This window comes from Sciurus carolinensis, chromosome 15, assembly GCF_902686445.1.
Source record: "Sciurus carolinensis chromosome 15, mSciCar1.2, whole genome shotgun sequence".
Lineage (NCBI taxonomy): Eukaryota > Metazoa > Chordata > Mammalia > Rodentia > Sciuridae > Sciurus > Sciurus carolinensis.
Window position 1 is genome coordinate 56215397 of NC_062227.1, and position 15077 is coordinate 56230473.

General features: G+C 53.3%; 1 protein-coding gene across 8 annotated transcripts in view; it reads left to right on the forward strand.

Moving 5' to 3' along the window:
* Positions 1-15077, forward strand: part of Ctif (cap binding complex dependent translation initiation factor) — a 283522-nt gene that overhangs the window by 93556 nt on the left and 174889 nt on the right. For all 8 annotated transcript variants that reach the window (XR_007105188.1, XM_047526492.1, XM_047526496.1 and 5 more), the window contains 3 exons: positions 2748-2821; positions 3964-4068; positions 8386-8461. Coding sequence is in view for 7 of the 8 variants with exons in the window: in XM_047526492.1 (XP_047382448.1) it covers positions 2748-2821; positions 3964-4068; positions 8386-8461 (255 nt within the window). In the remaining variant the exon portion in view is untranslated. The remainder of the gene's footprint in view (positions 1-2747; positions 2822-3963; positions 4069-8385; positions 8462-15077) is intronic.

The following is a 15077-nucleotide window of genomic DNA, read 5'->3' on the forward strand; positions in this document are numbered from 1 at the left end:
CCCCTGAGGCAGCTGCAGAGCTGCAGGTGGGAAGGCTTGAGCTGCACCTTCGCAGGAAGACAGGCGTGTGCAGGGGTGTGGAAGAACATCCCCTTGTGCTGCTGAGTCCAAGACAGCTGTGTAACTGGCTTACGGATCAGTTTCTCTGTGTGTCTGTATGTGTGAGTGTGTGTGCACATCCTGGAGTGAGAAAGATCCTGGTCACTCAGAACCTAAGGCTTCAGGCCGGTGGTGCTTTGAGGGAGGGACCAATCCTCCTTTTACCCCTGAAGTCCAAGAAAGTTAAGGGGATTGCCCAAGGTTAGACGGGCCAGGGGGTGCTCTCTCCCAACAGCTCCTTTGCAGTGCCAAAGTCACAACCCATTTTCTAGCCTTCATTACCTCCTGCCTCCCTCTGGAGGCTGTGCACCAGGTCCCTTCCCCTGGGAGAGTGGGAGGCTGGAAAACTGGGTCTCTGAACCTTTTCCCAGGCCTTGTGTGTTCCTGCTCCTCAGGCTAAGTAAAGGCTGGACCCTTTAGCCAAGCGCTCGCTCTCTCTCTGGGAAGTAGTTTGTCCCCACCACGAGGGTCTGGGCAGCGCAGTGGTGCGGGCTGGGACGCTGGGGGAGGAGAGCCTGCTCACAAGCTCTGCCCCAGCTGAAGGAAGGTAAAGAGAATTCAAAATAAAACACCGCCCCCCCCACCATGAGGCTTCCTTGCCCAGGTGCCGGGGAAGGAAGGGTGAGTCCCCTGGTACCAGCTCCTTTTCTAGCAGGAGACGGGAAGTGCACAATAAGCATGTCCGGGCTCACTTTCCCTCTCCATCCCCAGCTCGGATTCATCTAGCAGGCTCTGTTGGGCAGGCATCAGGGTGAGGTTGGCCCTGGTCCATAGTCAGGTAGGTGGCATACAGTCACATTTGGAGGCACCAGCAGTTAGGACTTAAACATATGAGTTTTAGGGGGACCCAGTTTAGCCCATAACAACTACCAAGGAGCACTTGTGGGGTCCCTAGTCATTCCTGACCAGGCTAGGTGTGGGTGATGTTGGAGGCCGTCAGCTCACGAGCCTTGGGGCCCCCAGCATATACTGTCCAGCCTGCTATGCAAATACCGAGGCCTTCAGCTGCCCGATGGCTGTGTCCTGCTGTGAACCTTTCTATGTGCTGTTCCCTTTCTTCCTCCTCCCTCTGCTTGCCTGATTCCAGGAATACTTTCACCTCCTGCTCATGGGAGTCCCTCCCTTTCCTCCTTGCTGCTGTGCCCTGAGCCAGAACACGGATCACACTGTATTGTGATTTTTTATTATGTGCGTGTCATTGCACACCATCTTTGTGGGCAAGTCCTGAGATTTTTGCCTTTGTGTCTGGTCCAGGTCCAGAGCTCATCCAGTGTGTGAACTAATGGCTCTAAGAAATGGTGGGTCTGGGGACAGACTAGTCAAGGTGGATATCAGTAGAATCAGGCCCTACAGAGAGGTCCCAAAAATGAAGACTGGGGATGCTACCAGGAGTCTAAGAAGGTCATCACAGACATAGAGGAGTGTACATATCACACAAGTACAATTCAGTGGACTCTCATAAACTGAACACGCCTATGTAATGAGCACCAGATGAAGAAGTAACATTACCAATCCCCGGAATTGCCCCTCAGCAGGCACCAGTCCTCTTCCATTTGCCATTTGAATTCTGTCACTGTAGATGAGTTAGTTTTCCTGTACTTGAACTTCATAAGACTTGAATCATATACTCAGTACAGTTTTGTGTCTGGATTCTTTGGCCTCACATTCTGTTTGTCAGATTATTTTTGTGGTTGCATGTTGTTTTAATTTGTTTATTCTCACTACTGTGTGAAGTACTCAATCTGTGAACATACCATGATTTGCTTAAATCTGGCCAACAGTTGATAGGTGTTTGGGTGGTTTCCAGTTTGGAACTGTTAGGAAGAGTGCTCCTCTACTCCTTTGTCTTTGGGGGGAACATCTCTGCACATTTCTGTTGTGTCTCTACCTGGGAGTGAATTCCTGGATTCCAAGATGGCTTGAGTGGACATAGAAGTACTGTTCTTATGGACTGTGATGATAGAAACCAGGCGGTTGGGGTGAGGAGGGATGGGGAGGGTGTCAGGAATGAAGTTGGGGAGTTAGAGAATTTGTTGGGGAGATCATCAGCAAAGGGCAGAGAAACCAAATCATGGAAGCTGCATGGAGCAGAGTGTTCTGTCTATGGGGTGGATCGTGTAGGAAACCCCGAGCATGAAGACTACAGCATGTTGACTTAGAGAGAAATTCAGTCACTGGGGAGGCCCTGGTCTGGGAGCTTCTCGGGAGGTGAGGCTTAACTCCAGATAAATCCAGCCCCTCTGTGGACTCTCCACTACCCCTAGCTATGCAGAGCCCCTGCCTGGCTGGAAGTGGTGGTGATGGCTTATCAGTGGGCCACACCCAAGCTCCAGTGGGTATAGCGGCTTCAAAGATAGCACCTTGGGCTGGCAGCAGAGGGGCAAGGGCCCTCCCGTGCCTGACTGCATATCCACGAAACACCATCGAAATGGGCATCCGTGCCTCAGCGGAGGTCTGGAGTTGCCAGCAGTGTTCTGGACCTCACTGGTGCACCAGCTGGGACCAGGTGACCAGCCTCCAGGCCACCTAGGGGGACAGGGAACCTCTGCAGCCCTTCCAGGCTTGGACCTTAGGGAGGCCTTCTGCCCATTTGTTTTCCATGTCCTGGCCGAACAAATAATGTTAATCCTTTACTCCATCTCTCCCAGAATGGCAGCAAGGACAACTCTCTGGACATGCTGGGCACAGACATCTGGGCGGCCAACACCTTTGATTCCTTCAGGTAATTTCCTCTTCCCCTTTCTCTGCAGTGAGGGGATCTGGCTGAGACCCCAGCTGACTTGTCCTCTGTCCTGCCTGGGCTTATGGGACTGAGTCCTTGTTGGGAGGTCACCAATCAAGAAGTGGAAACAGAGGCCTGTGACATAGAAAAGATGAGGCTGAGGGGGAAGGAGGGCAGAGCAGGGGGTTCCAATGGAAAAAGCTAAGGGAGAGAGAATCAAAGGGGGAGAGAGAACGGGAATCAGAGGCAGAGAGAAAATAGGGCAAGAGGGAAGATAGAAGCAGACCTGGGAGAGAGACAGAGAGCAGGCATGGGGAGATCCAGAGCACAGGAGAGGGGCATGTGTGGATGATGGACAGCTGAAGCTGCAGACCCCCACTTCTCCCCACTGCAAAGCTGGACAAGAGTGAGGATTGAATGGTTCAGACCCAAGAAACTTCCTAATGGGCCTGAGGAATTGGCAAAGGGATGGTCCTCCTGAAGGGCTTTCTAAGGACCTCCTTCCACAGGGTCCACCACTCCTGTGAGGGGTCATAACCTTGGGCCATAGGTGATGGGAATTCCATAGCTCATCTCGGCCCCTAACCCCAGAGCTGCCCGACTCTGGGAACCTTCTAGGCCCTCCCTGGCTGGGGTGCTGAATCACCCAGCAGGGAAGTTCCCCAGGAATGGGAGGAACCCATGGAAACTCACCCCTGCTTCCCCATTCACTAGCTTCATCCACCTCAGAGAAGCTCCGTCGCCATTTTAAGCCACGTATCAGAGGCTCTGGTGACATGTTTTGCAACCCCCCACTTCTCTCTCAGGCATTCCTCAAATGCAGACATGAAGCAGGCCCTGCGGTGTTGCGAGGGGCCTCCGTGGAGCGGTCCTGAGCTGAGGTCCACGCTCCTGTTTGGGAATGTGCATTTTCCTGTGCGGGGTTGAGGCAGGCCGGGGCTTGACACCTCAGGCAGTGTTCTGTGCAGGGGCTGACCCGGCCCCTGTCCTCAGGGGATGGGTGTCTTCACCTACTTGCACCCCTCTTCTGGAGGCTTCTGCCCCCTGGCTCAGCCTCCTGGCTCAGCCTCCCTCCTGCCTGTTCATCAGTAACTGGGCTTCTTCCCTCTGCCTCTCATTGCTCGCCCTCCCTCGCCCTCTAGTGGAGCCACCTGGGACCTGCAGCCCGAAAAGCTGGACTTCACCCAGTTCCACCGGAAGATCCGACACACGCCCAAGCAGCCACTGCCACACATCGACCGTGAAGGGTAAGGGCTGCCAGGGGGCTCCTCCAACAGGGTTGGGTGGAGTGGGGGCAGGAGTGGCTGTGCCTGAGTAGGGACTTTGTCCTGCTGCATGAGGACACACCGGTGGTTAATGTGCAAGATGCCCTCCCTGTCTGGCCCCAGAACGGCAGGCTCTCTCCACAGTCCCTCCAGCCTGCCCAGTCCTCTAGCCCACAGTGGCTGCTCCTGATCATCCACAGAGGCCCTATTGTCCCTAACCCGGTCAGTGGATCTTGAACTTGAGCAGGCACAGTATCACCTTATTAAAACAGTGCTGGTCCAGTAGATCTGAAGGGGCATTGCTGGGAATTTGAATTTCCCAGGGTGCTGATGCTGCCGGTCCAGGGACCCCACTTTGGGAACCACTGGAGTAGTGGTCGACTTCACGCTGGGCATCTCTGCCACCCCCACACTGCCTTCCCGCCCCCATCGGCTGCATGCATCAGTGTCTCCTCCCTCTTGAAAGGTGGACTCGGGGCCTGGGCTGCCCTTGGGACATAGTGTCTCCAGCCACCCAGTGGTGTGGAACAAAGTCTGCTGCTTCCAATTTGTATTGAAGTAAAATTCAGGCAACATAAAATCATCCATTTTAAAGCATGCGATTCAGTGGCCTTTGGCCTGTTACAATGTTCTACAACCACCAACTCTAGCTCCAGAATTTTTTCTTCACCTCAATATAAAACCTCATACCCATTAAGCAATCCCTCCTCATCCCATCCCCACCCATGCCCGGCTCGGGCTGTTTCTGCGAAGCTGCCTTTTCCGAAGGCTTATGTAAATGGAATCATATGAGACCTGTCGAGTCTGTTTTCACTCCGTGCAGTGTTTCCGAGAGTCATTGCACTGGAGTGTGTATCCGTCTTCATTCCTTTCCACGACTAAATACTATTCCATGGTACGGCCGTTCCGCCCTTTGTTGACCCATTCACCTGCTGATGGATATTTGGGTTGTCTCCACTCTTTGGCTTTTGTGAATAACGCCACGGTGTACTCATGTACAGGTGTCCCTCCAAGTCCCTGCTTTTTCTTCTTTGGGAGATACCTAGGAGTGGAATTGCTGGGTCATGTGATTATTCTACGTCTAACTTTTTGAGGAGCCGCCAGAATCTTCCAAAGCGGCTGGGTCTTTTACGTTCTCACTGGCAGTGTCCAAAGGCTCCCATCGTTCCGCACCCTTGTCCTCCCTTACTTCTCTTTCTGGTGTGTTTATTTTCATTATCACGTGGACGGTTTCTACTTTTCCTTCCATGCCCCCTGCCCACTGTGGTCTTCTCACCTCAGACCTCAGCCTATATAGCTGACGCTGTCGGGCACGTCACTGCATCTCTCGTGTCCCCTGCTGCCCCCTTGGCTCCATCCCACCTCTAGAGGCCGCTCCTTCTCCTGGCAGCACTGTCTCCCTGTTGTGTTGGGCAGCTCCCCAGGGGAAGAGATGGACTGGTCCCCGTTGTAGAGATGAAAGAAATGAGGCTCAGAGAGGGTCAGAGAAAGGGAACGCAGAGGGGTTAGGAAAGAACACTCCAGGGACGAGCCCTCTGGGAAAGGCTTCGGGAGAGGGGTGGCATTTCCCTGGACAGCTCCAATCTCCCCCATGAAGCCTGTGGCTGGTGAGACCAGTGGGGAAACTGAGGCCCAGGGGGCAAATAACGGCAGGACCTCATAGCACAGGCGCTGTGGGCATGCGTGCTGAGCTCCAGCTTTCTGGAGGGTCGGCGCCCGCGCAGAGATTAACCACTTCCATAACACATGACGTTGGGCAGTAGTGATAAACGACCGTGCAGGGGCGGAAAGGCTCCCCTGTGCTGAGCGCCCACCCTTCTGAAGACAGAGCAGCGGGCTGCACCTGCTCACCGCTGAGGCCTGAGTTCCTCCACCAGGTTCACCCACCCAGCAGCAGCGGGTCAGCAGTGCTGAGAGTGACCGGCAATCTCCCAAGGACAGCTGGCTCTGGCCAAATTCTGTCACTCCTCCGTACCCAGGGAGTGTGGGGCAGCATCCTGTGGCCACCTTGTGGCTAGGCCGGGAGTTTTGACCACTTCGAGTCCTCCCATAATGAGGGAAGGACTCCATCCCTCCCTCAGAAGCAGGGTACCACTCGGTTGCCTAGGCTTCCCACAGCCTGTGTTTCCATGGAAGGACAGAAATTGGAGCAGGCTGTTGCCTTGGAAACCCCATTGGCAGCAGTGACTCAGCTGGTCGGCAGCCACCTTCTGCCCTGCACACCTGCAGTCCTGCAGAGTTGGGACCTGATCAGGGAGCGCCAGGTGGGGCGCTGAGCAGCCGCCACTCCTGCCCACCCCAGGCTGCTGAGGTGCACGGGGCCGGAGCCTGGCGTGGGCGCAGAGCCCAGCGCCTGCTGGAGAGCCCGGAGTGTATTTTACCCATGTGTGACCCAGGCAGGGGTGTCAGCAGTCCCAGTGGGACCCAGTGCCCAGGGCCCTCTCCCCACAGCCTTGGCACCTGCAGAGCATACTCAGCTGCCAACGGTCAGTGCTTTCATAGGCCCGCCTGTTGCTGTTCTGCAGATTAGTTAGTTCAAAGAGGACTGGGTGATCCGGGCCTTTCAGCCTCCTCAGCCTCCCCAGCCTAGCCCAGCATGGTGCAGGGCCGGGGGAACTGGTTGCTTCTTTTCCCTTGTGCTGTTATACCCTCCTGAGGCCCTTGCTACCCCAGCCCCACCTGGTCCCCCCAGCTCTAGGACCGTGAGTTCTGACAGCCTTGCTGCTTCTCCGGGTTCCTGCAGTGCCCTCTCTTGTCCCTGAGGGAGCCCTGGCTGCTGGGCCACGGGGCTGAGTCTCCCACCAGCTGAGGGCATTATTTACCCCAGGTCCCGCCCCTTAGGCCAGAGCCCAGCACAGAAGCCTTTGGAAGCTAGAGAATGCAGGACCCAGTGCGGGCTGAGTGCACACTCCGTTCTCTCTCCCACCCAAGCCTGGCTGGTTTGGGCTGCCACATTCTCTTCCTCTGCCTTTCGGGGCACCTCCGTCCACAGGCTTTCGTGACGCTTTGTCTCGTGCTGCCCCCTAGTGGTGCTCAGGCTGACAGCCCTGATGGGTGGGTTCAGGACCTGCTCTCCCCAACGCTTCAAGCTGTCGGAGGGCAGGAACACATCTGGTTTATTTTTGTTGACAGGGCCAAAAACAGAAGCGATGCTTGGTAAATATTTAAACAGGTAACAAATTACTCAGAAATATGAGAATTGCATTCACTCTGCAGCTGGAAGATGCTGCCACCAGCCCTGAGCCCACCCTGTTCCAGTGCTTATCACACAGTAGTTAAAACCCACTGCAGCCCAGAGAGGTGGGCGCTGTGACCCTCACTTGGACAGGTGGGAGACTAGGGAAAATGGAGATCCTTGCATGAGGCCAGGGAGGCCCCAGTCTGTGCTCTTAAGGAGTCACCTTGCCTCTACTCTGCCCCATAACAAGGACAGCAGTAGTAGAAGTAGCCATAGCAGTAGTGACACATTTACCCTATTATTTAATCATATTACAAAATTTCACTTATTACCTATGTTTACTATTAATATATGAAATATTATATATACATATATATGTGCATATATATATATATATATGAGCTTTTTTACGGTATACCAGGCCAACTTCTAAGGGCCTAAGCACTGATCTATTAACTTAATCTTCCAAACACTTTATGACTTTAGGCAGTATCATTATCCCCATTTCACAAATGAGGACACCGAGGTAAAGAGAGGTTAAGTCGCTTGCACAGGGTTACCTGGTTAGTAAGGGATGCAACTGGGGTTCAAACCCTACAGTCTGGTGCCAGAATCTGCAAGCTTAAATATGCAAAAGAACTGGACCTTTGGCCAGTGACTTGGGCCCAGTGTCCCTGGCCTGAGGGCACGCCCTCCCACAGAACACAACGTCTGAGCAGGCTTTCTTGGCTGTCCTGAGGTCACACCAAGGAGGAAAGAAATTCCATTGATCTGCCAGTCCCTGCCAGCCTGTGTCACTTTAAGACAGTTGCTTGGTCTCTCTGTTCACGGATTTTTCCTTCAGGGTAATGGAGCGCGATGGAACCCTTCTGCAGCTGTCGTGACAGACTTTGGGCTGTTCATTAGCCATGAGTTTAGCATCTTTGCCCAGAAAGGCACCCTGATCCCTCTCACCTCCCCCGGGTGGACGTTGCATTAAGGGAGGAAGACCTGCACCCCAGGGCCACTTCCTACAGCTGGTTCTGCGGGCCTCGAGGCCAGGGCCCTCCTGTCCTGTGGCTGGGCTGGGACGTGATGCATATGAGCATCCCTTCCAATGCCTTTCTGTCTTTTCTGCCTAGGTGTGGAAAGGGGAAGCTGGAACATGGGGATGGCATCAACCTGAACGACATCGAGAAGGTCCTCCCCACCTGGCAGGTAGGTGCAGGGGCCGCGTCTCCACCAGCTTGCCCGCCTCGTCCTGATGGCTGCCTGCCAGGGGGCCTATGCCTGCCACTCCTGCTGGGCTTGCTTCAGCAAGGGGTGAACTGCGTGCCCAGCAGTGGCCCGTGGGCAGGGGCAGGTGCTCGCCAGGGACCACTGTGTCCTGCTGTGACAGTGTATGTGGCAGGCTGCTCTTGGTGATACCATGGGCAGCCTGCTGCATAGCAGGCTTGATGTCCCCCAGATGGAATGGGCCATGTGCTGGCGACTCAGCCAACCTGGAAGTTTTTACTCCTTGACTTGAGTCCGCTGTGGCTGGGCACCCTGTGGTGTGTTCAGGTGCACTGCTGTGTGTCTGTGCAGTTGGGCTCTCTTGAGGCTTCCGAGGGGTGGAGTTGTCCCTCCAGGCTCCAGCTGTCTGCTGGACTTGCTCATTTTGTCATGGATTGGGCTCCTGTCCCAGAATGAGACAAAGGGGATTGGCTTGGCAGAGGTGCCCAGAAGCCAGGGCTCCCGCTACCTCTCCTGCTGGATTTTGAGCAGAATTAGCAGGGGTCTGACTCCTCCCAGGATGGGGCGGGGCCTGCTGCCCCAGGTAGAGTAGTAGACCCTCTGAAGGGCCTGAGCCTGCCACTCCTGGTGACCCGCCTCCAACCTCCAAAGTGTCATCACCCCGTGCTGCTCGCTTCTGAACTTCAGTGCTGTCCTGTCTGTGCCCATTTGTCTCTTCTTGGGCCCTGTCCCATTTCATGTCTCTCTGCTCATGCCTGGGCCCTACAGTGAGAGAGGCATAGAGTCTACTGTTGAGGCCAGTACTTCAGTCATGATGTGCCTTGCTATGGGTTTTACTCTATTTATCCCCTCTTTGGGGTTTATTGAGGTTGTTTTTCTTTTTGTTTTCTTGTTTTTGTAGCAGGGATTGAACTCAGGGGCACTCAACCATGGAGCCACATCCCCAGTCCTATTTTGTATTTTATTTAGAGACAGGGTCTCAGTGAGTTGCTTAGCGCCTCACTTTCGCTGAGGCTGGCTTTGAACTTGCAATCCTCCTGCCTCAGCCTCTCAAGCTACTGAGCTACTGAGATTTTTTTTAAGACATGAAGGCTTACAGTTTTGTTGAATTTGGAAGTTCTTCATCCATTACTGCTCCTCCCTCCCCAACCTGGGGCTCCAACGGTATGTCTGCCTTGCTTCTTCATGTTACCAAAGCTTGGATTATTTCTCATATTTTAATTTTGGATAGTTTCTATGGCTACATCTTCGAGATCACTTGTCTTTTCTTTTTAGTGTCCAATCTCCTGTTAATCCCATTCGGTGTGCTCTTCATTTTAGGTACTGCATTTTTCATTTCTAGAAGTTTAACGTAGGTCTTTTCTTACCACTTCCATTTCTCGTGGTTTGTCCTCTCTTTGTGAGCACTTGGGACCCGTTTCTATTAGCTGCTCTAATGAATTAGCTTCCACTAATTCTGTCATCTCTGTCATTTCAACCTGTTTCTATGAATTCGGTTTTTTCCCTCCTGGTTAGGGATCATAGTTTTCTTTGAATGTCTGATTTTTTATATATTGCCAGATATTAGGAACTTAACACTGTTGGGTGCTAAGTTGGGGAGTTTGGTGAGTTGGGTTGGATGGTTGGGACTTTATTCTAAAACAGTTAAGTTACTTACTTCAATACAGTCTGATCAGGCTGGGGTTGTGGCTCAGTGGTAGAGCGCTTGCCTAGCACACATGAGGCACTGGGTTTGATCCTCAGCACCACATAAAAATAAATAAATAAAATAAAGGTATTGTGTCCATCTGCAACTTAAAAAAAAAAATAGTCTGATCATCTTGTGACTCACTTTTAAACTGGTCAGGGAAGAAAGATTAGTTTAGGGCTAAGTTTGCTATGCTGCTGGGTCAAAGTACCCTTCTGAGATTGCTGCCCAATGCCCCGACTGGTAAACACAAACTATTCCCAACCCTGTGTGGTTCCATTTCTTTCTTTGGAGTTTTTCTCAGCCTTGGAATCCTCCACATGCACAAATTAATACTCAGCCAAAGACTCGAGGGCCTGCATCTTTCTGGATCTCTCCCTCTGTATTCTGCCTTGGAAATTCCAGTTGCCTTGGACTCCCTGGAGTTTTGAACACTATCTTCTTGACACCGTGAGACCCCAGCTCTGAGACTCCTCTCCCTGCATAGCAGACTATAGACTCTGAGCAGTGGACTGAGTCACATAGAATGGCCACCTCATTACAAAGGAAGTGTGGTGACTTCATGGTAGAGACACCTGGAGGGCTCCACCTTTCCTGGTGGTCAAGGTCAACACTATTAGTAGTGGGATAGGTGGGCGCATGTGCCCCTGAGGCACTGGACTGAGAAGACCCAACATCACTTCTGAGCCTTTTCCTCCAAGAAAGCACAGCCTGGGTGTGGTCCTGAGGAAACAGGCACAAGGACCTTCCTCTAAGATGCCTGGACGTGAAAGGCAGGACAAGGCCGAGGAGGTCTTCCAGACTGTGGGAAGCTGGAGAGGCCAGGGACTAAATGCATCGCGTGCCCCTGGCCAAAGTCCTGGACAGAGGGTGAGGATGAGACTGGGTTGGGACAGAGGATGTGAGTGTGGTCTGTGAGCAGGACTGTGGTTTCCCTCGCAGGGCAGTTTCCTGACACGGGTTGTGTGATGATCGTGTAGGCAAGTGTCCTTGTTCTTGAGAAATACATGCGAGAATCTTTGAAGGATCTGGGCCTCATTTCTGGAGTTATCCTCAGATGGTTTAGAAAAAGATCATGGTGTAGTGTGCAGATTCATGGAGGGAGAGAAGAACAAGCCTAGTGAAGTATTAACAGGGAATCTGAGGGAGTTCTTTGTATTTTCTTGAAATTTCTTGCAACTTTTCTATGCATTTGTGGGGGTGGGGGGAACAATAGGCCTTGACCATGATGTGTGAGTTAAGGACAATGTCAGCACAGAGTCTAGATTAATCGTCACTACTAACATGAAGCAGCTGTGGCTCTAAGGGTGACAGGGTCAAGTACTCCAAGTGACTCCAGCCCTAATTGCCTGCAGCACTTTTATTGATAGAAAACATAAATTTGAAAGAGCAGGTCTAGGTGAGGAAGCAGGTGCCCTCTGCCCCAGGTGAGGTGTGCAGGTGGCCTCTGAGCCAGAAGCCTGGGAGCATCAGGGCCAGAAGAGAAACGGGTCTGACCACTTGCTCCTGTTTGTGACTGTCTCCTACTCCTCCAGGAAGCAGGCCAGAGGGCGGAAGGGAAAGAAGAGCTACCACTGGCCAAGCGAGAGGCAGCGGGGTGCAGGTCACACGCTAAGCCCTTGACCCAAATGTGGACCCCTTGAAACGTGGCCACCACTGACCAGCCAAGGAGTCTTGGGCTCGTTCCTCACCCTTATTCTGCCTCAGTTTCCTCCTGTGTAAGATGAGATGATAATCTTTCTACTTCATCAGTGGTTGGGAAGGCCAAGAACAAGAATTCACATGAGGCCCTGCATCAGTGTGTGCACATAGTGGGCGCCTGCTGTTGTTATTCTCAGAACTCAGGTTGTGAAGCAGGCCCCACCCTCTGAGGGGGTCCAGGCTCTGGGGTCCCCTTTGTTAGGGGAGGAGGGAGCATTCTCACCCCCACTCCCTACCCCGTGGGTGTTTCTGGGTGAAGAGGGGCATTTCTGTCAGGGGCAAGTTGGATAATGAAACTTGGTTCTTGGGCTGTGCCCACAGCTGCCACACACAGCTACCAAGGGCACGTGTGACTCTTCCTGTGTGACATCCAAGGCAGCTCAGAGAAGTTGGACCAGGGTCCAGGGAATCCGACTCTGGACGTCTGCCATGGTCACGCGGCATGGCCTCTCCAGTGGGCCTTGGTTTACTCCTCCATAAGATGCCGCTGGACTGGATCAGGGTCTGGAGGCTCATGGCCCTGCTGCCCCTGAGGAGGGGGCCAGTCTGGAGGGCCCTGGCTCACAAAAGGCAGGAGTCCACGCGGGGTTTCGTTGCAGAGATGATTCCACTACAAGTAAATTTTGAAAATCATCAGCGCCGGGTTTCTCTGAGGCTTTGTATTCCAGAGGTTTTTCCTCATCCAAGCAGCAGTAGATCCACAAGCACCCTCGGCCCTCCAGGGCCCACGCATGAAGCTCGCTCTCGAGGCTACTGGGAGAGGAGGTCATTGTCCCCGTCTCCATCTTCGGTCTGGAACTTGGAAGGGCTTCGACATTCACACAGGCACAAATGGACACATGTACACACCCACACACCACACAGGCATACGGTAGACACATACCACACACTACATGTACACACGCATGTATACCACATACATCATCATCACATGCACACACATACAATACACACACACACACACACACACCATGCATTTTCATGAAAATCTCAGAAAATCATCAGCAGACAGGTTTCTACAGCTGTGCGACTGGGTTGTGGCCACCAGAACTTCCTGAGAAGATTTGAAGCACGTGCTGTCTGGGTCTCACCTGGGACCCACAGCATGCACTAGCCATTTATTGCTGCATAACAAATTGCTCAAAACTGGGTTGCTGTATTATTTTGGAAGCATCTTAGCTGGTGGTCCTGGGCCAGGGTCCCTTGTGAGACTGCAGTCCAGCTGATGGCCTAAGTAAGTGGTGGCTGTGTCCCGTGGCTGAGGCCTGGAAGCCTGTTTCTTGCCACAAGGGCCTCACAACAGGCAGGGCAGCTGCTTCCCCCAGAGCAAGGGATGAGAGAGAAGGGTGAGGGAGCGAGTGTCCACCTCAGAAGGGCAAGGCTTCTTTCCAGAAGGGGCATGCACCATGCACAGGCTTGGTGTGACAAGCCAGGTCTACCCCGAGACATGCACACCTGGAAGCTGGGATGGCTGGGGCCATCCTAGAGGCTGGTGACCACACCCACTGAATCACACCCAGGAGTCTGTATCTTTAAAGCATGATGGGAAATTCCAGCCAGCAGCAGGAGTTGCAAACCTCAAATTCCAGCTGATCCTGCTCATGGCCGGACCACTCGTTGGCGTTTCCATTTCATGTGGGCCCATTAGAATGAAAGTGATAGATCTCTCGATCCCAAAGCAGATCTCTGGGCAAACATGTCAGGTTCTAGAAAAGCACGTTGGGATGATCTTTCTTAGTGTCTCCCAGCCCTTCTGTGGGAGTCTCGGGCCTGTGTAGAGAGGAGCAAGCTTCCTGGAGTCTCTCCCAGACAGAAGTCAGGGTTTGAGGTGTAGAGATGAGCCCACCAGCTCCCCTTGCCTTCCACCTGGAGACCGGAAGGAAAGAGGAGAACAGAGCGGTTTGCCCTGAGATCATTGCCCACCTGCCCTCCACCTCTCCCCTCAGAAGAGAGCCCTGAAGTCTGTCCTTCAGCTCTGCCCATCCCAGGTCTGTCCCCAACTTCTCCTCACCCCGTGGAGTCACAGACCCCATCTCTGCCCCTTCTGTCCCTGTTCAAACTCCTCAGCAGACAGGAGCCTTTGGAACTCAAAGAACTCAGAGCCTGCCTGGCTCTGCCTGGGCTCCCCCATCTGCACCTGCAGTGCAGTGGGGCCCCTGTCCCCCACATGGCTCCTTCTTTCATCCTTCTTTGCTTTCTCAAAGCCAGTTCCCTCTGCTGGGTGGACTCCTTGTCCTGGCTCAGGCCACGCTGGTAGAGTCTGAGGGTCCATCTGCTGAGTTCCCCAGACTCCCCAATCCCACCCTGTGTGATGGCTCCTGGCATGTCACAGCTGTTCGTTTGTCAGGCTTCCTGGGGGAAGGTCCCTTGTCAGCCTACCTGAGGGCAGAGCCACGTCTCACTCATCTTTGCGACCCCCCCCGCACAGGCCTTCTTGAATGAATACTGTTCAGAGTATCCTCCCAGATGCACCTTCGAAGCTGTCTGCTGTATGCAAGAGAGAGAAGGGTCTCGTCCCTTGCCTTTGGGCCCATCCTCTGCCTGCGGGTTTCTCCTCCTGTTTCCAGCACAGCTTTAACATCAACCTTGATTTTGCAGCACGTGGTTCTGCACAGGTGATTTCTGTGGCACTTCTTCTTTGACAAGATTTTCCCATCGTCTCCTGTGTTAGGATGCTATAGACCAGGATGTTAAACGAATGTCCAAATCTCACTGGCTTTATGCAAAGGCTTTTATTTCTGGTTCCTGAAAGTCTGAAGAAGGTCTCACCATTCTTCAGAGCCCTTTCTTGGGGGCTCAAGGATTCAGGTGGATTTCATCTGTGGCCAGTCACTCAATCCAGGACATACAGGGGACCTGGCAGGGGCAAAGAGTGAGCCAGAGGGTCATGCTTGGGGTCTTAAATGCTCGGACCCGGAAGTGTCACTTTCAGCCATAGCCTGTTGGACAGTTAGTCACGGGACCGTACCCAGCTGCGGAGGGCTGCAGGGGTGGGGGTCACATGGCTGTCCAGGGGGCAGCTGATGCCTCTGCAGCATCGTCCTCTTTCCTCAAAGTGAATCTTTGAAGGCAAATGCTTTGTTCACGCCTCATAGAGAGAGAGAGTCGCATAAGACAGAGTCCCTGTGAGGGCACGGTCCGGCGGAGGACATGAGACCTGGACAAAGATGACCCTGCTGCACGGCTGAGGCTATCAGATCCTGAGCAGAT